This window comes from Mus caroli, unplaced genomic scaffold (genome assembly GCF_978045245.1).
Source record: "Mus caroli unplaced genomic scaffold, Mus_caroli_1 scaffold_17, whole genome shotgun sequence".
NCBI lineage: Eukaryota > Metazoa > Chordata > Mammalia > Rodentia > Muridae > Mus > Mus caroli.
Genome location: NW_028227272.1, coordinates 1,563,379 through 1,586,377, shown reverse-complemented (window position 1 = coordinate 1,586,377; position 22,999 = coordinate 1,563,379). Strand labels below are relative to the sequence as shown.

At 43.4% G+C, this 22,999-nt stretch overlaps 1 protein-coding gene across 2 annotated transcripts in view; it reads left to right on the top strand.

Annotated features, from left to right (window-relative positions):
- Positions 1–22,999, top strand: part of Glyr1 (glyoxylate reductase 1 homolog) — a 36,608-nt gene that overhangs the window by 1,100 nt on the left and 12,509 nt on the right. For both annotated transcript variants that reach the window (XM_021184537.2, XM_021184536.2), the window contains exons 2-10: positions 14–50; positions 982–1,061; positions 11,486–11,624; positions 12,113–12,352; positions 16,832–16,918; positions 19,003–19,059; positions 19,690–19,740; positions 19,833–19,906; positions 22,738–22,837. In XM_021184537.2, coding sequence (XP_021040196.1) covers positions 14–50; positions 982–1,061; positions 11,486–11,624; positions 12,113–12,352; positions 16,832–16,918; positions 19,003–19,059; positions 19,690–19,740; positions 19,833–19,906; positions 22,738–22,837 — 865 coding nt within the window. The remainder of the gene's footprint in view (positions 1–13; positions 51–981; positions 1,062–11,485; positions 11,625–12,112; positions 12,353–16,831; positions 16,919–19,002; positions 19,060–19,689; positions 19,741–19,832; positions 19,907–22,737; positions 22,838–22,999) is intronic.

The following is a 22,999-nucleotide window of genomic DNA, read 5'->3' as shown; positions in this document are numbered from 1 at the left end:
TTATTTTCTCTAGGGGGAAACTGGGCCGGTATCCTCCCTGGCCAGGAAAGGTGAGTGTATCGCTGGTTTTAAAAGAAGGTAGCTGAAGCTAAGGAAGTGGGTTAACATGTTGAGTTTCCTCCATTCTCTAACACTGACTTAAAATGGGCTCATTCTGATAAAATGTAGTGTTTTGCCTCCAGTTATCAGTCGGTTTTGAAAGTTATAGCATAAACCAGAGTGTTTAAATATGAGGTAATCACTTCATATTGGCTTGTGAAATTGGTTGGTTTTTTATCTTGGAAATCAATTGTAATCAAAATGTAGCATGGTAAAATCTAAGGATGAAGAAACAGATTCTCCAGGAAGAGAGAAGTCTAAATGTAGGTTAGTGAAAAGCTAAAGTATTTTTGTCCCAACTAAGTTTAAATCTTCTTCCCCTGTTACCATATGTGCTGCTCCAGTGCATCTCTGCAGAAGATGGCATTCCAGATTTTTCAAGAGGTGGTCCATCATAGCTTTCCAAATGTTCTGGCTTTTTAGTCTTGCTAGGAATCCAGGAAATGTCTGAAGACTCTTTGCAATATGGTATTTCCTGTGCCTTGGTGGTCCCCTATTCTCACTGCTTCCTGTCTTAACTCTTGCTACCCACACCAAAAGTATTTTAAAGAATATTTTCTGTTTCTTCATTAATCACATCACATGGAGGGAGGGGTGATGTTGCTGTTAGTTTTAACTGTTTCTATGCCATGAGCCATTGCAATAGACTATCTGTTGGACAGTATACTACCTGTTGGCTATGGAGAAATTAAAGAAGATTTACATATTTCTTCATATCACAATAGCAAAGTCCCATCTATGGGACAAGTATAGAGCCTTGGTTTGCTTTTGGACATTGTCCCTTCTCAAATCTTGGGCTCTCCAGCCTCGCTGGAGCCATGGGGAGTCGCTTTCCCAGTAGCCTTCTGGTTGCCTCATACCTTTTCTCTTTCTCTCCTTCAGATCGTTAATCCACCCAAGGACTTAAAGAAACCACGTGGAAAGAAGTGCTTCTTTGTGAAGTTTTTTGGGACAGAAGATCAGTGAGTAGAGTTTCATGTTGCTTTGGGTGTTGCCCTGAGTCTGAGCTGCTCTATGAGTATCGAAGGCTTGCTGCAGTGTGAAAAATGCTTTCTCGCTCTGGCTTTATGCTTAAATAAAAGGTGGTGTTCTTATCTAGCAAAAATTATTCTGAGGCCAATGATGATTTCCTTCAGGTAAGAACCAGCGTTCATAACTCTCTACATGTGGTAGGCATGCTGTTTATATCATGTGCGCTCATGTTCTCTTTCTCTCTCTCTCTCTCTCTCTCTCTCTCTCTCTCTCTCTCACACACACACACACACACACACACACACACACACACATACATACACATACACATCAATTTTTATAAATGTTCTGTGGCCTTGGGGATAGAACTCAGAGCCTTGCCCATTTTAGAAAAGCCATTGACCACTGAGCTACATGCCCAGCTGATTTTGTTTTAATGACCATGTAGTGTAGTCTGAGGTACATTGAAAGCTAAGGTGTTATTTGGTAAAATACTTGTTTAATCCTGTTCTCATTTGTAAAACAAAGTAACTTAACTGTGTCATTGCAGTACAAAGCTTTATTTCCCAGTGTGTGCTGAACTGGAAGAACATAGGACCATTGCTTTGAGAGCTTGACTTTACAGAAAGCAACCTTTAAAAAGTTATACTGAAGGAAGAATGTGTATCCAATTGAATTTACAGTAACTTGTATAGCTTTCTCCTCAATACAGGATAGGCCTGGCTAGGTAACTTGGTTTCTTTAAGCAGTTGTTTCTGTACTTATTATTGTTTAAAGAAAAATGTTACTTTAAGTTCAAAAAAAAAGTGATTTTTTTTTTTTTCTTCTGAAAAGTCCCTTACAAATTGCTTCACACATTCAGGAGTTTATGTGGCAGAGTGCTCTTCCGGGTTTCAGTTTACTTAGTATGTTGACCTTCACAATGCAGAATACCCTACCCCCTTCTTTTTCTTAAGCCAGCTTCTGAGCTTTGTGGTGGCAGTATTTCAAGGAAGACTACCCTAAGTTGTGAGAGCAGAGCCTGTGAAGAGGGAATGTTGTTCAGTGTCATGATTGAGACTGGACTACAGCTCAGTTATAGAAGAGCACTTGTCTAGCATGTGTAAAGCCTTGGGTTCATTCCCCATTACCACCACTCCCCCCACTCACTGACGGAAGGAAGGAACGTGTTATTGCCATAGACTACTTGAAGAAGACTGTCCTGATGAGAAAAACAGGTGTTGGTTATACTGCATATGAGTCTACATTCCACAGTGCTAGATGCTGAAGGGATTTCTAGGACAGTGACTATTGTCTTCACCTTTGGGGATCTCAGTAAGTGAGCAAGATTTAATAGTTTAGCTGGGATGGTGTGCAGAAGAGGGCGAGGTCAATGGAAAACAACAGGTCTAGGAAAGCTGATGGAAGACAAGATGGAAATCCAGTTCCGAAGCATGAATAGAGTTTGAATGATTGGAAACAAAAGTGGCAATGTGGATCCTTGGCTTGGTGCCATGGGGGAAAAAAAAGAGGCTCCTTGCCTGGCATAGTAGGGAGTAACAGGCAGTATTATTGACCATACCCTAAGGATGGCTAAATGAAGAATCAAGACTTGTCTGAAATAACTATGGGAATTCATTTATTTTATTTGAGGTCTGAAAGCCATTATTTGATTTTTTTTTTAATTCTAAAATTCTAGAAGGATAAAGTGGTTTCCCTCTATACACAAAATACTAGAAATAAGACCCAGGAAATTGGAATTATATAAACTGAGCACCTAGTGATAAAGGGCATGTGCTAAACACATAAATAATTACCTGCTGCTGGTAGTGATGATGTGATTTCTGGAAAATAAGCTCTCTTAAGTACAAGTGACTACAGGGCAGCTAGGAGCTGTAAATGACTTTAAGTGTCTTAGCCCCTTTGATGGAGTTCCACATTTAAAAAAAAAAAAAAAACAAAAAACATTTTAAAAGGGCTCATGGTGAAGCTTAGTGGTACAGTAAATGTTTAGCATTCAATGCCCAGTACGTCCCAGTTTGCTTGGTTGGTTGTTTGGTTGGTTGTTTTGGGGTGGTCAGCGAACACATGATAAGAACTTGCAGCAGTGCTATTTCAGAGGACTGCTTCTTGGGTACTCAGCGTTAAGGCTGGTTCATTTAGGGTCAGTGTACAGTCTTTAGAGGTGAGATCTCCAGATTAGCTGGTGGCAGCAGAATACTTGGGGAAATAGCTTTGGATGTGTTGTATGGCCTGATACTTATCAGATAACTGGCTCTACCCACTCTCTGATCTAAGCAAGCCAAGAACCAAAGAAGGGACACATCAGACAGAAGAGTAGGGCTCATTACTGTGGGAAAGCAAAGCCTGAGAAAAGCATCGTCAGGAGTTAGGAATTGGCTAGTAGCCTTCAAGAGTTCTGCAAGGGACGCCTCAACTAGAATGTTGTGTAACTGTTCAAGAGCAGCACAATGACTCCCATGGGAAGTAGTCACTATGGAGGTGGTATAGACAAATGATAGCTGAATTTTTTTAGAGATAAGAACTAGTTTCTAAAAGACAAATATATCTGTGGCTGTGCTGGGTCCTTTAAGACTGACACTTTGGGGCTAGCCCTTGGGACAAAGAGGCAGGCAAACCAGCCTGGTCTATATAGCTAGTTCCAGGACAACCAATACTACACATAGAAACCCTCAGAGTGGGGGGTAGGGATTGACACATTAATTAATGGGAAAAATGCATATAAGTGTTTTTTATATTAGCAAGGACCTTTATTACAGAATACAATGCATAGCTTCTTGAGTAAGATATTAGTATATGATGGTTCTGGAGAGATGGGTCAGCAATTAGGAACATTTACTACTTGCTCTTGCAGAGAACCTGGATCCCAGCACTCAATCTGGTAACCCTTTGGCTTCCAAGGATGCCTGTGTGCACATGCTACACATTACCTCACATGGCACACATACATGCGCATAAATAAAAAAGAAATACTTAATAGTTACTTAATATATATATGTGTGTGTGTGTGTGTGTGTGTATATGTGTGTGTATATATATATGATCCTGAAGTTTTAGACATCTAGCTTTTTCTTTCCTCTCTTACCAAAACATCTAACAAATTATGTTGGCATGCCACAATTAGGAATAGAAGGTCAAACCTGCCTCATCAGGCCACTGTCTTGAGGACAGGACTTAATATGGTGGAGTCAACTCTCCAATATACAACTTTCCACACTTACTTTAAAATCCAGAGGTGAAAAATATCTTCAGCATGGCTTTGTTAACTCTACCACAGTTAAACATGAAGAATCCACCTTGGACAAGTCTGTCCTTGGTTGCTGCTCATTAAAGAGATGAGGCTCAGGGTTTAAAATTTTGATGAGACATTAGAAAGATGTCTCCATGGTTTATAGGAATTACTGCTCTCCTGGAAGACTATAGTTGGTTCCCAGCATCCATGGTAAGTAGCTCATAATTAGCTTAAATTGAAGTTCCAAAGGGTCTTATACTGACATAGGACATGCACACATATACACATGCCTGGCTTGCAAACACAAATTAGTATCTATTTAAAGATATTTTAAAAACTTGATCAACAGAGGCTGGCAAAATGCAGACACAGGTGCTTGCTTGCCATTTCTCATAATCCGAGCTCAGTCCTCAGAACCCACATTATGAGAGAAGAGAACTGCCTTCCTCAAGTTGTTCCCTAACCTCTACACTAGCACCATGGCATTCGTGTCTGCCCACACATGCACTCACACAATTGAAATTTTTTGATTAGATTGTTAGTTGGAAATAGCAAAATGAGAAAGTGTTCATTTAGATTGCAGGTACTCAGAGCCACCAGTTCAGAAATACTATATCAGAAGCTGGAGTCATGCCCAGAGTAGTTAGGCCTGGCTGGTACAAGGTGTCTTGGGTCTGTCCTAAAGGTGACTCTCCTAGAAAAGTCTTGTGATTGGTGATGAAGAGCATACTGGGTTGAAACTGTAAGCATGCCTTTATCTTTTCACCGGGTATTGACTAATCTTTCTCTGCATCTGATACCATTTAATAATAGTTAGAGGCTTAAGTGAGTGGTAAGGTCCAGTATTCTGGATATTTGACTGGTACAGCCTGTCCCTGTGTCAGGGCTGCATGATCGTCATGTAGAGCATGGATTAGATTTTCCTTCCCAATAACAGGAATAGCTCATGTCCACATAGTGACTCCCTCCATGGCTGAAGACAGTGCCATAATGAGCAGGTGTCATGGAATAGAATTATAGAAACTGGCCCATAGAGGAGTGGTAACTATTGCTTGGGATAGGCAGCACAGCTAGAAAGCTTCATCAAGGCTTGAGAATGTCACCAAGTATCTTAGTTCCTTTTCTGTTGCTTTGATCAACACCATAACCAAAAGCAGTTTTGCGGTAAGGGTTCTTTCAATCTTATGCCTTCAGGTCTTTGAGGAAAGTCAGGCAGGAACCATGGAGGAATGCTGCTTACTGGCTTGTGCTTATGTTCAGCTATTTTTCTTATACAATCTAAGACCAACTTCCCAGTGGTAACACTGCCCACATTGGGCTGTGCCCTCCCATATGAACAATCAAGACATTTCTCCATGGACATGGCTGTAAGCCAATCTGGTCTGGGTTCTCCCTCTTCTCAGGAAAAGGATCTAATCCGTGTTTGGTTGTATCAAGTTAACAATAAGAACTAACCAGAGCCGGGCAGTAGTGGCGCACGCCTTTAATCCCAGCACTTGGGAGGCAGAGGCAGGCAGATTTCTGAGTTCGAGGCCAGCCTGGTCTACAGAGTGAGTTCCAGGACAGCCAGGACTGCACAGAAAAACCCTGTCTTGAAAACAAAACTAAACTAAACTAAACTAATCAGGACACCAAGTTCTAGAAACAAAGTTTTCTAAATCTATCTTAATTGCAAGTCTTTTGCTGTTTCCTCTTGGTGGTGATGGTGGTGGTGATGGTGGTATTTTGTTTTGGTTTTAAACTGGATCTCACACTGGATTAGAACTCCTGTTCCTTCCTCATCCACCTCTCCAGTGCTGGTATGACAGGAGTGCACAGCTACACTTGGCTTAGTTTGACATGAACTAGACATTTCCATATTGCCTTTGTGTGTGTGTGTGTGTGTGTCTGTTTCCCATTGCCTTTAAACCTTTATCTTCAGCCACTTTCAGTGATTTTGTTTTGTTTTAAGGCAACTTTAAAAATGGTTTTCTAAGTACTACTCATGCATCCAGATGGAGAAGGGACCCATGTAATCTGACCTGGGCTTTCTGCCCCTGTCTTTTTATAGGCCATGTCATCTAGCTCTATTGTGTGCTTCCATTTCTAAGCTCCAGCCCAGGTCCTTATACCTAAGCAGTGGAGGAGACACATGTATGAGGTTGTCAGATGGTTTTCACTTAAGGAGAACAAGTACAGGATTTTTATTTAAGTGGAGTAATTTGAGAAAGGCTTAGTGGCAGTGTTCCATTTGAAGAGTTTGTAGGAAACATGACAAGACATCAAGGAATATGCTGTGGGCCATGTCAGATGTAGTCACAGCAACAGCTAGACTGAGTTTCTCACTACATCCCTCTAAGCCAGAAAGTCTAAGGCAGCCCCTGCTGAGCAGCTGGCATAGTAAGTTTACGTAAAGGCCTTTAATATTGGTTTTTGGACTCATGGTGGAGCTAGAGATGTTAATTTTTTTAATGACTCTGAAAAGAATAAAGCAATTCCATTTTTTGTTCTTCTTCAACCATTCAGGTAAGCTAATTTCTTTTGGGGGAAAGGAGGCATTGGCTTATTGAGATGGTTTCTCTGTGTAGCTTTGGCTGTCCTGGAACTCAGAGATCCACCTGCCTCTGCCTCCTGAGCACTGGGATTAAAGGCGTGTGCTGCCACCACCACCTGGCTAACTAGTTTCTTTTTTGTTTGTTTTTGTTTTTCTTTGTGGATTTTAATTTTTGTGATTTGAGTAGGTTTTTTCGTTTTTGTCTTTGAGACAGGGTCTCACTATGTAGCCCTAACTGACCTGGAACTCAAGATCTGCCTGCCATTGCCTCTCAGGTGCTGGGAGTAAAGGTGTGTTCCGATACACTCAGCTCAAGTGGACTAGTTTCTTGGGTTGTACCACCCCAGAAATACGATGCAAAATCAAAAAGTTGTATGTTCCTTTGTGTAGCTAGTAGCATATTACACATAGCGCTTTTTCTGCTTTTTAACATTTAACCAAATACTTGAATGGGCAGCCTCACAGATTGCCAGTTAGTTTGGTTTTCATCATTTACTATCACAAACAATGTGTAACTAACTACTGTCCATAAAAGCAGAGCTTCACACTTTAGGCACAGACTTGGTAAGTTTGACTTTTTTGACTTCCCAGTCAGTGGCAAACTGCTAAGTGGGTCCTAGGAAAAGGCTGTGAAGCGAATCCTAGGTCACAGCTCCTTACAAGTAACACCAGCAGCTGTGTGAGGCTGAGTCCTCAGAGCACGTGACGAGCGTGTACAGACCCCGCGTTCATCGCAGCACACATACCCCGAACCCCCTCTCCAAAAAAAGGTCTTTAAAATGCCATTAACAGAGTTGGTAGAGTTTACTTAACATGCACAATGCTCTAGTTTTGATTCCCATCATTATGTTAATCAGGTGTGATATACACAATAGAATCCTAATCCTAGCACTTGAAGGTGAAAATAAAAGGATCAAAGGTTTATGGTCATCCATGGTTACATATGGAGTTTGAAGTCTACCTGAGCTACATGAGACCCATGCTTCCAAAAATTAAAATTAGTGTGGTAATACATGCCTTTAATCCAACACTTGGGATGTGGAGGCAGGCAGACCTCTTGAGTTCAAAGACATCCTGGTCTATGGACCAAGTTCTAGAAAAGCCAGGGCTACATAGAGAATGTCTTTTTTTTTTTTTTTTTTGCCAGCTGTGATAGAGTAGAGTACACAGCTTTAATTGCAGCATTTGAGAAACAGCGGTAGGCAGATCGCTATGCATTTGAAGCTAGCCTGGTCTACTTAGTGAATTCCAGACCAAGCTAGACCTTCCTGCCCCACCATTAATTTATTAATTACAATTTTTTAAAAATGTGCCAGGTGGTGGTGGTGCATGCCTTTAATCCCAGCACTCGGGAGGCAGAGGCAGGCAGATTTCTGAGTTCGAGGCCAGCCTGGTCTACAAAGTGAGTTCCAGGACAGCCAGGGCTATACAAAGAAACCCTGTCTCGAAAGAAAAAAAAAAAAATGTTAGAGTTACCCCGACCCAGGACTGGAGAGATGGTCAGTGATTGAGTCAGCTGGCTGCTCTTCCAGAGGATCTGAGTTTGATGCCCAGTGCACCTCACAACCTTCTGTAATTCCATTTCTAAGGAATCTGACACCACCTTCTGGCCTCCAAGAGTAGTATCAGGCACACAAGTGGTATACCGACATACATGTAGACAAATATCCATACATATGAACTAAAAGAAGATAAAATAGTTACCCAGCTGAGCATTTTATCATCTTTTCACCCACTGTCAAGCAGTTCTTCTACCCCTAAGAATGGCTGTAAGGTGACTTCCTCACTTTAACAGTAACTAGAGAGCACCAGTTTTGTGCCAGCCTGCACTGCTGTTCTTCCAGGAGGAGAGGTATCACTGAAATTCCAGCTAAAAGGCACCAGGTATTAAGTAGGCAGGGCTTTTCGATGTGACCACAACAGAACACATTTTGTTCTGATGGCTGAAGTGGTTCAAGTGCACTTTGCTTTCTAGAGGTTCTGTAACTTCTGTGCTCCAGTGCCAGAGCTGGCATCTTATTGACTGTATTTCTGGTGAGGCAGGTCACCTGGTCAGTTTTTTGAGTAGATTAACATTTCTTGCTTTTATCTTCTCAAAGTTGTATTTGTATTGTCAGTTAGTTCATTTGAACATTTCAAAGATCATTGTATCGAGAAACATTTCAGTTTAGTTTCTCAAAGTCCTATCTGGAAGGTGAGTAGAATTTTGTGTGTGTTCTTCCTTCTTGCAGAAATCAGAAATCTGTTTAAAGCACATTGCCAAAAAAAAAAAAAAAAAAAAAAAAGGGAGAGAGAGCTGACTTAATTGGCATTTCTTCATAGACATCCTCACCTTTGCTTTTTCTGTCAGTCAGAGGTTGGTAGGAGGCAGGCATGACAGTGACGAAAGGAGTGAATGGGATTTTTGCCTGCAGAGCATCTAACCTAGTTTTGGAGGATGGACAGAGTGTATCTTGAGAACCATCTTTGAACTTTATCCCTGAAACTGGTGTGGTCTCAGAGCTGAGCTACCAGTTAGTGCTGCAGCTCTACTACCTTCACTTTTGTCCTTAGGATTCTGTAAATGGAGAAAAGAGCTGTGTCTGGGTCCCCAGGGACAGACTGGCCAACATTTAGGGGGGTCAGTACTTTATTTCATGGTTTTTCCTTGTGGATTGGAGTCATGGCTCTCATGTCAGGTTGCAAACTCTAGCTGAGCTGGCCACCAGAATACCTCTCTCCACTGATAGGTATGGTTGGCTCTGTGTACCAGAGACTATTGTCTGTCCCTGTGTGTTGTTTGCCTTAGCTATAGGTATCATGTCTGCCCTGGTGTTCTGTATCGAGCTGTGTCCCAAGGCTGCCACATTTGTTCTTGACCTGTCTTTACAACTGCTCCCACAATACTCAGAGTGAAAAGCTAGAGGTGGCCAGGGCACATCTTTAATCCCAGCACTTGGGAGGCAGAGGCAGGTGGATTTCTGAGTTTGAGGACAGCCTGGTCTACAGAGTGAGTTCCAGGACAGCCAGGGCCACACAGAGAAACCCTGTCTCAAAAACTCAAAAAAAAAAAAAAGAAGGAAAGAAAGAAAGACAGACAAACAGAAGCACTTTGGCCCTTGTAAGTGAGTATTCTCCAGCCGTCTCTAAGGACAGAAGCTTTACAGTTACTGATGTAACCCAGTTTCTATATCCTCAGCCGGGCCCATGCTTTTCTAAAGGTTATGCTGTGAGACCCAATGAGTATTACAGGAAAATACATATATAAATTAACTGATACTTTGCCAAGCCTGTATTATGTTCTCATTTGCACTTGGATCCTAGAGCATCATTTAGGAAAGCCACAGAAAGCCTACTGCAGCAGACTTGCTCGGGATCCACAACAGGCCAGATCCTTCAGAACTAGCAGCTGACTGCTTTTTTTTTTTTTTAACTTTAAGGTGTTACACATTGGCAGTTGAAATTAACAATAAGAGAAGTTCATTTTGCCTTACAAAAAGAATGTCATTTAAAGCCTCTTTTGTGACTGCTGCACTCATCCCAAAACATACGTGTGTGTGTGTGTGTGTGTGTGTGTGTGTGTGTGTGTGTATGGTTTATTAGCCATGGATACCATCATTTACGAACAGATATAGACTCAGTGGCTGCAAATGTCTATAAGAACGGCAAACTTGTAGACACTGTGTTTGGGGTCGAGTGCTCCGTTGATAGGTGGTTTAGTCTCCAGCACCATGTATACCAGGAGTTGTAATGCATATATGTGATCCCAGCATTTGGGAGGTGGAGGCAAAAGAATCAGGATCAGGGTCATCCTCTGCTACATAGAGTTTAGACATTTTACTGTACACTGAGTCCTTGCCAGGTATTGTGACACACCTTTAATTACATTATTCAGGAAATGGAAGCAGGCAAATCTCCAAATAGAGGCCAGCCTGATTGTTGTGATAGGGAGACTCTATCACAATAAAAAGAAAAGATACATGAGTCCTGGCTTTTTTTTTTTTTTTTTAAATAAGGCTGGTCTATGATGGTTAATCTCAGCAGGGGCAAGTGGAATTCTGTGAGTTTGAGGCCAGCCTGGTCTACAGAGTAAGTTCCAGGTCAGCCAGGGCTACATAAAGAGAAACACTGTCTTAAAAAACAAAATTATATTTCATTAATCTGGCTCACATAGTTGACTAAGTCAAATGTGATGGTTCACACTCATGTAATTCCAGCACTCAAGAGACAAAGATAGGAAGAGTGCCTGGTCTACATGGTGAGTGCCAGGCCAGAGAGAGCAATGCATTGAAAGCCTGGAGCAGTGGAGGGGAGGAAAGGTGGGAGATGTTTCCATCCTTGTCCTTCATGCAGTCTACAGGCTTTGTCTGCACTGAGCAAGTTGCAGGTGTGTGTGGTTGGGTATGGAAAGCTGGTAAATGAGAATGAAAGTACAGCACAGTGTATGATACGGTGACTTCACAGGAGGAAAGTTCTGACCTGTTGTGGTTCTGTTCATTTCAAGAAAATGTACTTGAGGCTCAAGAATTAGAAATGGATGGTTGGTAAGGTTTATGCCTCTTTTAATTTTCAGTTAAAACAAGTGTTAAAAATCCTCCCTTGTGAGATCTCAGGAATGTGTTGGCATATGCAATATGGATGAAACTCTTCCTGTGTTTGCTTTCTACTAGTGCCTGGATCAAAGTGGAACAGCTAAAGCCTTACCATGCTCACAAGGAGGAGATGATAAAGATTAACAAGGGTAAACGGTTCCAGCAAGCTGTGGATGCTGTCGAAGAGTTCCTCAGGAGAGCCAAAGGGAAAGACCAGGTGAGAGAGACTGCAGTCGTTCCCCTCCAACATCAGGTCAATGGTTTTGCATGGCTACTAGCAGATGGTGTGTGTCATAGACACTCTCCTTTCCCATGAGATTTGCCTAGCAAGAAAACAGCTGTGTCCAGAACTCTATGTCTGTGGCTCACTTTTCTGAGGCATGCACGTTGTTTTGGGAAGAATAGCCCAGCTTCACAGTACAGGCAGAGATCTTAGGAATTCAGCCACCTTTGGGGCTGTAGACAAGTGACGTGATTTTTTTTTTTTTTAAGCTGTCTTTCCAGCACAAAGAGAGGTGAGCAAGGATGCTATTTCTCAGGGTGGCTGTGAAGACAGTTCACAGAGCTGCTGAGAGAGAGAGAGAGAGAGAGAGAGAGAGAGAGAGAGAGAGAGAGAGAGAGAGAGAGAACTGTGTGGGCTCATGTTGCTGGCAGTGGTGGTAGTGGCTGTTGTAGTGGTTATCATTATTATTGTTGAACTTTCAGACATCATCCCACACTTCTGCTGATGACAAGAATCGGCGTAATTCCAGTGAGGAGAGAAGTAGGCCAAACTCAGGTGATGAGAAACGCAAGCTTAGCCTGTCTGAAGGGAAGGTGAAGAAGAACATGGGAGAAGGAAAGAAGAGGGTGACTTCAGGCTCTGCAGACAGAGGCTCCAAATGCCTTAAAAGAGCCCAAGAGCAAAGTCCCCGGAAGCGGGGTCGGCCCCCAAAGGATGAGAAGGTTTGTCTTACTGCCATAGCTTCTGGGACTAGTGTCTTTTTTTGTGTAAAGTAGAGCCATGCTCTTAAGTATAATCTTGCTCGTCTAGTGGGTGTAGAGTACTTCCCATGTTCTATAGATGAAGTGAGAGCAAGATGCACAGACATAGGAGAAAGATGCAGATGGTGAAGGCCAGAAAGCTATCTCCTGAGTTGCTCAGGCCAGGGGCAAGGCTAACAAGAATGAAGGGAAAATCCTGTAGAGGTGAGCATGCACTCCACGTGAGGCAGGATTCTGGCATGAGTATCCCTGTGCAGGTAGAGAGATGGGGCAAACAGAGGTACAGACAAATTGACACTGGGATACAGAAGACCATTCGGTAAATTCAAGATAGCAAAAGTACTTAGGAAACTGTTTAGGCTGGTTGTTGAGATGGCAGTGTGCCGAACTGGGCCTTAGTGATTGCAAGGTCAGAGAAAGGGGCCTGAAGCCAAATAGAAAGCCAAAGTCACAGACAGACCCATGAGAGGTAGCATTTCCTGAAAAGAGTCAGGGAGGGGCATGTCAGAGGCATCCTTCCTGTGATTTGGCAGCTGGCTATGTGGAAAGATAAAGATGAAAGGGTAAGGAAGCTGCAAGCTAGAAGAGAGAAGTGGTTCTGTGGCTTGTAGAGGTTATCTGGGGTTTGCTGTTGTCTTTGTTTATAGAACCTAGAAGTTCATGCGTGGTAGGCAAGCACTCTACCATTAAACTAGCCTTCAGATCTTTTTTAGTGTGATATGTTTGAAGCATGACCCAGAAAGTACTAGAATTATAGACTTGGGAAGCCATCTTGGAGGGCAAAAAACAGTCTAGTCCATGAGACTAGATGAGCTTGTCTTGGAAATATGTGGAAGGGTGCTCAAGAGCAGAAACTGTACTGCAAAGAAAGTATGTGGTCAGGGTCAGGGCTAATGAGGTTGTAAGTGTGGCCAGATGAAACCAGGAAGAAATGGTGCCATCTGTTCTGGAGAACAGGTCTTGGATTTCAGGAAGTGGATGGCCTGTGAATAGTGAGAGCATACTGGGAGATATGCAACCATGATAAAAGAAAGAGAAGCCAGGTGGCTGATGGAACAGGGGGAGATAAAACCTTGATGAAATACTAGAGGGCAGAGCAAGACTGGTGGGGTCAAACACCAGTGGGACGGGCCACGAAACGACTCATACTGTCTTGAATTTGCAGAAAGAGCAGAAGAGCTCACTGCATCTTGGGGCTGGCCCAGTTATACTCCATCCATGGGGTGCCAGGCTAACTACTGCCAGATAGTCTGGTTTTCTTGAGAGAGGCCAGAAATGCAGAATTGTATGTGAAGTTCCCTAAGTTTAAATGTTCGAATGTAATTCACATTTTTAAAACACTTTAAGGTTCCACATGAATATCATTGGCTAGGCGCAGTCTGGTCTGCCTCTGTGGTCTCTTTACACTGTCCTAAGGCTAAGGAAAAGGAAGAGAGCAAGAGTCTTCCTATGACCATGCTCAGTAAGTAGGGAACTTAGAGATCCGCCAGCCTCATTGAGTAAGGGACTTTGCAAGGGATGTGGCCTGATGGCCAAAAGATAGTTTTCCCTAGAGAAGAAATTGGAGCCACCAGGTATTACATTGCCTTCCCAATTAGTGCTGTCTTCAGGCAGTTCTCACAGACTCCTGGACAGAAACAACTTCCTCTCTAGCCCTCTCAAAGCTTTCCCCAAGTTGGTAATGAGAAGCAATCTACCCCACAACATGGCAGTTCATTTGGGGCATAGTAACTTTTATCCAGGTTTCAGTCTAGGAGAACATTCTTATAGCAACCCCTAACAGGGTCCTTTCTGGGCACTTTTGGACTGGGTCTGTGTTTGATGCAGTAGAGTGTCCTGGCACTGGAATGACAGTGTATCTGACCTCATCTATCCTGTAGCTCACAGAGTACAGGTGTGTGGCCATGGCAATTGTCATTTGGCCAAAAGTCAGCAGGAAAGCACAGGCTGCTTTCTAGCTGCAGAGTGCCATTCTGTTGTAGTATAATCTTCTGCCCCCTAAGGATAACTGAAAAGGCCGACCTAGAGCTCAGAGGTGTCAAGTGCTTGCCTACAGACAAAGCTAAATGTATATCTAGAATTCTTTTTGAGAGCTTGCCTCGAGCCCTGCACCTATGTCTTGGCTGGGCTCTCCTTTCCTTACTTCAAAGCTGAGAACTACAGCTTCAGCTTCGGGTCATCCCTGCAGAAATGTGTCAGACCTGTGGCACTCATAAGATGTTACACTTACACCAAGAAGAGTGAGTCAGGGTTGGACCAAGAGCTATAAACTCTACTCTGTCATCCCTGGAGCTCCACTGTTCCAACTTCATTGACTGCAACTTAAAATTCACCAGCCTGGTGTCAGAGGTGTATCTAATTGCAAAGCAGTCTTTGTAGCCGCACTATACTAGACTCTATTAGACAGGTGCTTATTTGGCAGCTTTACTGCAGGACACATCTAGAGATAAAGCCTAAGAGACAAATGTGACCCCTCTCAGAAAGAGAGATACCCACTTCTCTAATACATACTCAGCTTCATCTGCATACCAGCATGATTCCCAATGTGGATTAGAATAGGCAAAACCAGGCAAGGCAAGAGAACACACTTATTGTAGCACCAACCCTGGGTCTAAATTGTTGGAATTTGAGTTGTTTCATGTAATTTTTTTTTCTTTTGGTTTGGTTTGGTTTGGTTTGGTTTGGTTTGGTTTGGTTTGGTTTTGGTATATATTTTGAGAGAGTCTCACTTTGTATCCTTGGCTGGCTTGGAACTATGTAGATCAAGCTGACCTCAAACTCAAAGATCTATGCCTATGTCTGCTTCCCTGGAGACTAGGATAAAAAATATGTGCCACCATTTCTGGGAGTTTGAATTGTTTGTTTTATTTTATTTTTTTAAGATAGGGTTTCTCGGGGGCTGGAGAGATGGCTCAGTGGTTAAGAGCACCGACTGCTCTTCCAAAGGTCCTGAGTTCAAATCCCAGCAACCACATGGTGGCTCACAACCATCCGTAATGAGATCTGACGCCCTCTTCTGGTGCATCTGAAGACAGCTACAGTGTACTTAGATATAATAATAAATAAATCTTTAAAAAAAAAAAAGATAGGGTTTCTCTGTGTAACCCTGCTGTCCTGGAACTTGCTCTGTAGACCAGGCTAGCTTCAAACAGAGGTCTGCCTGCCTCTGCCTCCTGAGTGTAAAGATTAAAGGCGTGAGCCAACACCAAATTTTTAATCTGTCTCACAATTGGTCAATGCTACTTGAGCTCTCTACACCTCGGTTTTCTTTTCTGCAAAAGGAAGGCAATGTTTGCTCTTCATTGTAATAGGGGTTATATGAGACCATCTATGTAAATTAGTACTAAGGTAACTATTGAAACCTTTGCCGTCACTGTAATCAACATTACCTTCAAATGAGACAAGGCAGAGAAGTCAAATAAAGCTGCTTTGATGAGGAGACCTTTCCATATTGCCCTGAAGTGAACCTGAGTCAAGTGGACATGATGGAAGACCATCCCGAGTAATAACAGAGGTCCTGAGACAGGTTCATGTTTGGGGTGTTTGAGATAGGGGAATGGAGTACTGATGATGGGAAGGGAACAGAATTAGGACTCGGGCAGAGATGAAAGTGGAGTAAAGTGTCTGACGAGAGCCCTCGTTGAAGGCTCCATAGCAGACTTCAGCTTCACTGTGAGAAGTGGGGAGCTGGCTTTGGGAAGATATGACAAGGTCTGACTTGGGCTAGTTTGCAGAGACTAGACTGCATAGGCCCAGAGAGAGAGCTGAAGATTCAGTGTGTATCTGCCTGCTGACAGTGATGATGGTATGGTGGCCAGTTTGGTACAAGTGACAAGGGAAAGATGGCTTTATGGTGGCAAAGCAGTAGAGGAGGCAGCCTGGCACCAGGGAAGTGGAACTTCATCACAGGCATGGTGCAATGTCTATGGACACATGAGCATTCACCCTGGTATCCCACTTAGGTGGATGGAATATAAGGTATTATCACAGTTGTAGGAGGGGCCAACATTGGACAAAGGAATGGGGCACAAGACATGCAGATAAAGAGTTGCTCATTGGAGAACACGCCAAGTGTACTCTGACCTGCATCCTAGCTTTAATCTGGACAGGTCTCCTCAGCAGTGCCATCTTTTTGCTTTGTTTTTTAAGATGAGATACATTCCCTCCAACCCACTGTTAGTGATTATTACTCCCACAAAGTGTTTCCCTGTGTCTTGCTGGCAGCGTTCTTATTAACCATCCTCCTTGTGACATGCGTGCAATAGCAGGTTTTGTTACTACAAAACAGCAAGAAACAGTTGCCCTTTTTCTCCCACTTAGATGGGGGTTGGCTTAAATTTACACTTAGAGCATGGCACTGCCAGGAGCTTAGTTGAGGGTTGAGTGTGGCCAAAAGGGGAAGCAAAATGTGCTGATGCTCTCTCTGCTCTTCTCCTGCAGGACCTCACCATCCCTGAGTCTAGCACTGTAAAGGGGATGATGGCTGGACCAATGGCTGCATTTAAATGGCAACCAACCGCGACCGAGGTAAAGAACTTTCCTGCTAGTAGGACTGTCCACAATGTCAGAACAAGAACATAGCAGATTTTCTGGCTATGCTGTGTGAGCCTCTTTCCCCTTTCTCCCTTTTCTGGTTTTTGGTTTTATTTTATTGGCACAAACTACGGAAGTCTGGAGGTTAAAAAAAACTCCATGTTTAGTCTGAGGTTCCAGGTAGTCTGCCTGTTTAGCATCATATGTGGGGTTATAGACCGCTGTCATTCTCATTGTTTAGCATCATATGTGGGGTTATAGACCCGCTGTCATTCTCATTGTTTAGCATCATATGTGGGGTTATAGACCCGCTGTCATTCTCATTGTTTAGCATCATATGTGGGGTTATAGACCCGCTGTCATTCTCATTGTTTAGCATCATATGTGGGGTTATAGACCCGCTGTCATTCTCATTGTTTAGCATCATATGTGGGATTATAGACCCGCTGTCATTCTCATTGTTTAGCATCATATGTGGGGTTATAGACCCGCTGTCATTCTCATTGTTTAGCATCATATGTGGGGTTATAGACCCGCTGTCATTCTCATTGTTTAGCATCATATGTGGGATTATAGACCCGCTGTCATTCTCATTGTTTAGCATCATATGTGGGGTTATAGACCCGCTGTCATTCTCATTGTTTAGCATCATATGTGGGATTATAGACCCACTGTCATTCTCATTGTTTAGGGTAGGATTGCTTTTGTGTTTACTGTAAACACCTTGTTGTCCATAAATGTTCTGTTGTTCCCCACCCCCCACCCCACCCCAAGGGGGAGGTGATTTTTTTTTTTTTTTCTGGGGAGGGTTAAAAAAGAGGTTATTTTGTCTTGTGACAGGGTAATCCACGCTGGCCTCAAACTGAAGATCCTTCTGCCTCAGATACCCAGGTGCTGGGATTGCAGACATGTAGCCACCAATGCAGATGTTGAGTAGCTTGGGGATTGGAGGAGACATCATACTAGCTTCACTGTGCCTGCACCTGGTGCTAGGCAGAGTTATGAACAGCTGTGGAGATCTATAGTCACAGTGACTGTCATCAGAATTGGCCCCAGAAAGCCGAGACCTACAAGGGTTTGGCCTCACACCCAAGGAGATCAGTACTCTGAAGGTAGAAGAGTCCTGGAATTGCTGTGGTTTATATAGCCAGGCCAACTATATGCCTGGTGAATGCTTAGTACTAAAATGCAGGAGAGCTTTGTGATATTAGTCTACACAGTTACTAGAGTGATTGATCTCAACCTGCAGAAACATCTGTCTTTCTGTACTTGAGCCCATTTTTCCCTTAGCTAGTATGGCAGTGGTTTATGAAAAAACAGAACTAAGCTGGTGGCATAGGCGTGTAGTCCTAGCAAAGGAGCACCTCCTTCTAGTAGGAGGGTCACAGGGTTATAGCCTGCCTGGTGACCAAGTAAGTTGAAGGCCAGCTATGTAACTTAGATATTATCTCAGAGTAAAATGTGAAAAAAAAAACAAAGTTCAAAAAGCAAAGGTGGGGGCTGGAGAGATGGCTCAGTGGTTTAGAGCACCAACTGCTCTTCCAGAGGTCCTGAGTTCAATTCCCAGCAACCACAAGGTGGCTCACAACCATCTGTAATGGGATCCAATGCACTTTTCTGGTGTCTGAAAGAAGCAAAGGTGGGCGGCTCTCTTTGTGCTCAAGGCCAACCAGAGCTATAAAGTGGAAGCATCTCCTAAAAAAACAAAACTGGAAAGAAGGCTTGGAGGAGGGGGTCAGTGGTAGAACACTTACCTGCCATGGGCAAGGCCCTAGATTCTGTCCCTAGTTCAGGAAATTGAAAAAATAAGAAAAAAAGACGAAGAAAGAGGCAGGCAGAGATCTGAGTTTGAGGCCAGCCTGTTCTACAGAGTGAAGTTTTAGGACAGCCAGAACTACACAGAAACCCTGTTTCAGGAAGAAAAAAAAAAAGACTTAGTTCAGAAATAGAAGTTTCCAGACAGCTGTGAAGGAGACTTAGTTGGAGAAGTCAAGCAGCAAGAAGGAGTCCCTCTTCTAGGCAAGAGGAAGGGACTAATAGTAGGCAGCTCATTTGATGTCTTTGTCTTTCAATTTCAGCCAGTCAAAGATGCAGATCCTCATTTTCATCATTTTCTGTTGAGCCAAACAGAGAAGGTGAGTGCTCACTTGAGGCAAACTTGTTTATGTTGCCATGGCAACCAGCTGAGTGACAGTGTGGGCCCATGAGGAAATCAGGTGCCAGTGAGATTAAGAATAAACAAAACCTTTAGAACTCAGCCCTTGTGCTGCTAAGCTATCATCACTGGCCTTCAGAGTCTAAGGTGGGAGGAGCTAGGCATACAGCCTGTCCATGCCCAGAAGCATGCCCATGTGCCTGGTGCCATATCCTGTGGCCCTGTGGTCAGCATGGCCTCCCAACCCTGTATTGCAACAGGAAGCTTTACTCATGTTTGTGAGGCCAGAGGTTGGGCCAAACTTTGCAAAGATTCCATTACAGTGGGTGGCTTTGGAAGTGGGCAGATTTCATTTCCAGCCCGGCTCTTCTGACCAACTCCAAAATGAGGCAAATAAGTTGACACCTCTGTTGCTCAGAATCAGAGACCTTCGAAGAACTATGTGGAGTGTTGAGGTAATGAGTGTTTACTCTGAATTTGATAAAATTATAGGACAAAGAAATATTCTGTGTTACCATCTCACTTTAGGCCTAACCATTTTGGGAAATTACTATGTAGAACTCTTACACTTAATAAATGGTCTTTTTTTTTTTCCCTCCCTCTTTATTAGCCAGCTGTCTGTTACCAGGCAATCACAAAGAAGTTGAAAATATGTGAAGAGGTATGTAGGCTGCCTGCCTTGTAGTTTTTATTTCCCCTGTGGTCTCATCGTGGGCAGATTGCTGAACAGTTATTTGTGTTTCCTATCCCTAGGAAACTGGTTCCACCTCCATCCAGGCAGCAGACAGCACAGCCGTGAATGGCAGCATTACACCCACAGACAAAAAGTAAGACCTTGGATGAATGGCCTCCTGGAGGCTCTGGATTCTATGAGAGCTAAGGAGGTGGTACCAAGAAAGCCCTGAGGGCTCTGTCTAAGCCACTGATAGCTAATTTGGGAACAGTTTCACTTCTCAAAGGTGGAAGTTACCATCTCCCCCCAGGGTCTATCCCTTGGGACTAGGCTAAGGACTTGGCTCCATAATTGTCAGTAAGTCTGAGCAACTGTTTCAGAAGTTCTCTGAGCCCCATAAAAATGATGTCTTTTTAAAGACTACCTCAAGCCTGAGATAGTCCTTCTCAGTTGATAGAAGGTGTAGGCTTAGAATTCATGTCCTTGCAAGTAGCACAACTGCCTTTGCTGACACTGCTAGTCTGGGACCATTCTTGGAAATGTAGCTCAGTAGACCCTGTGATGGGAACTTCAAGATTAGAGAGTTTTTGGAATAAAACCCTTGGTTTTGCTTTACCTGTCTGTCTCTGTCTCTCTCTCTCTGTCTCTCTCTGTGTCTCTCTCTCTGTCTCTCTCTCTCTCTCTCTCTCTCTCTCTCTCTCTCTGTCTCTCTCTGTCTCTCTCTGTCTCTCTCTGTCTCTCATCACCTCCCAGCCTTTCCCATGTACCTGCCATCAACTTCCCACCTTGCCTAGACTATGGGCCCCAAACCTTCCACACCCTTCCTTGCCTTTGCTTCTTCATTGTGAGCCTGTTGAGTCTGCAGTCACTTCATGAAAAGGTTGTCTATAAGAGACTGTCTTGTGAACAATATAACAAGTATAAATTCTAGTTTTTACCTTCCATCCAGTTCTCTCACAGACTGTCAAAAGACAAACTCAGTATGTATATGAATGAAATCCCTAGTTACACAAGTTCTTCTTGAACTACCCTCTGCGGTATGCAGAAGATAGGAGCTAATCAAAGGGGAGGTAGAACCCAGAGATGGTAGTGTACACCTGTGATCCCAGCGCTTGAGGCACTGGGATAGAGAAGGTTTAGGAGTTTTAGGCTAACATGGGCTGCTTAGCACAACCATGTCTCAAACAAAAGGTGAAGGCCAGGCATAGAAGGTAGATATCCCTTAGTAAGCATTGTATTTGTTTTACAAACAAGACCAGCACAGGGCTAAGGACTTGAGTTCTCATATTCTTACCCAAGATCTTGACTGCCTCTCAAAGCAACTGACTCTTAACATGAGTTTGAAGTCAGCCACGAAGCAACTGATCCACATTAATCCACACGGACACAGAGACTATTGGACTGTCACTTGTCATGATGGAAATCCAGATACTTCATTCATAGATCTATTGGGTTCTCCAAAACACAAAAGGAAAGAACATTTCCCTGTCTTGGTAGGCATTCCTAGAGGAAACTACTACACAAAAGAGCTATAAATGGCAGAAGTCTCGGCATGGAACCTAGTGGTCAAAGAACCCGATTTTGTAGAGGAAGGTTGGTTCAGATGTCGTATTTGCTCGAACAGAGAGTGTTGAGTCCTGGGTATCCCTGTAAGTGTAAGCCTCCAAATAAAGGAGTCGTTTTCCAAGGGTGCCTGCACGTGGGATTCCCAAAAACCAAAGCGAAGGAGAGACTGCACAAAGTCTTCATGGGAATTCTGCAGAGAGCTGAGAGACAACCCAAATAGAAAACAAAAAAATAGTGGAATTTCTGGTAGAAAAAAGGCATTTTTTAACTATTGCACTGTGTAAGAAGAGATAAAGATATGTAAGAAGCAATTGGGTGGAATGCTTCACTCTGGATCCTCACACTCAGAAGCCTGACACAGGAACATTGCTGTTACGTTGAGGTTACTGATCTACATAGCTGGCCAGACTGAGCTACAAGGTGAGGCTATATCTCAATTCTTAAAACAAGGTCCAGAAAGATTGAGTTTGAAGTCAATCTTTAGGAAAGCACATTAAGTGAGGATCTAAATTCAGTTCCCAGTACCCACATGAAACAGCTAGGCATGGTGCTACAGACCTCTGATATCAGTGCGGGGACAGACAGGTAGATCACTGGGACTCACTGGCCAACCAGCTTCACCTGCTTTGCACGTTTCAGGCCAGTGAGAACCTTGTCTCCAAAAAAGGGTGGTAATATCTGAAGAATAACATTCAAAGTTATCTTTTGACCTATACATATTCACAATGTACAAGAACTAGAAAAAAAGACTTTTAGACAAGATGTAGATCTCTGTACAAGTACATAAAGATAGCAGCCCCACAAAGTTCTCCAGTTTGAGGAAGGAGTAGGTAGAGAAAGTTAGAGGTAGGCAAAGTTTGCTATATGCATGTCAGCTACAGAGAAAGGCAGGCGTTGGGAATGATGCTTTGGGGAATGTAGATAGGTAGGCTGAGTGTGAGAACCTGGGAGAACAGACGTCAGGAAAGGGTGGAACATACGCGTCCTAGCACTCGTATTGTAGAGGTTGCCTGGCTCTCAGCTCTTTGGCTCTGTGACTTATGCATTTTGGCATGAGTTGAGGTGGTCTGAAAGCCTGGTGCACAGGGTTTCTGATCAAGAAGCCATTCAAGAGCTGTAGCTCAGATACTTTTATCAGAGCAGCAAGGGGGGCCTCACAATTGGAAGACTTGCCATGAGCCATGAAGTCATGCTTTGATGGTTAAAGATTTAGACTTGGCCATATGCATTTAGGGACCCTTACTGACAGTCTAGGAAAGGAAGAGGTACAGTCCTGGGCCAAACAGTAGGGCTCAGTGGTTGACCATTGACCTGACATGAAACGCCCCTGGGTTTGATGCCAACACCATTAAAGAAATTGTCATCGGTGCTGCAGGATGCCTGGCTTTGCCTGGACCAATCAACCTCTGTCTCTTTCAGGATAGGATTCTTGGGCCTTGGCTTAATGGGAAGTGGCATCGTCTCCAACTTGCTAAAAATGGGTCACACAGTGACTGTCTGGAACCGGACTGCAGAGAAAGTAAGTATCAAGGGTGAGGTTTATCAGGTCTTGGAAAGTGGAGTAACTGAAGGTAGTAGACATCTGTGTCTCTACTCAACATTCTGCACCCAGTAAAACAAGAGCTGAGCTTTGTCCAGGCAGAAAGATATGTAGGATGTTGTTATAAAGTTGTAACTATTT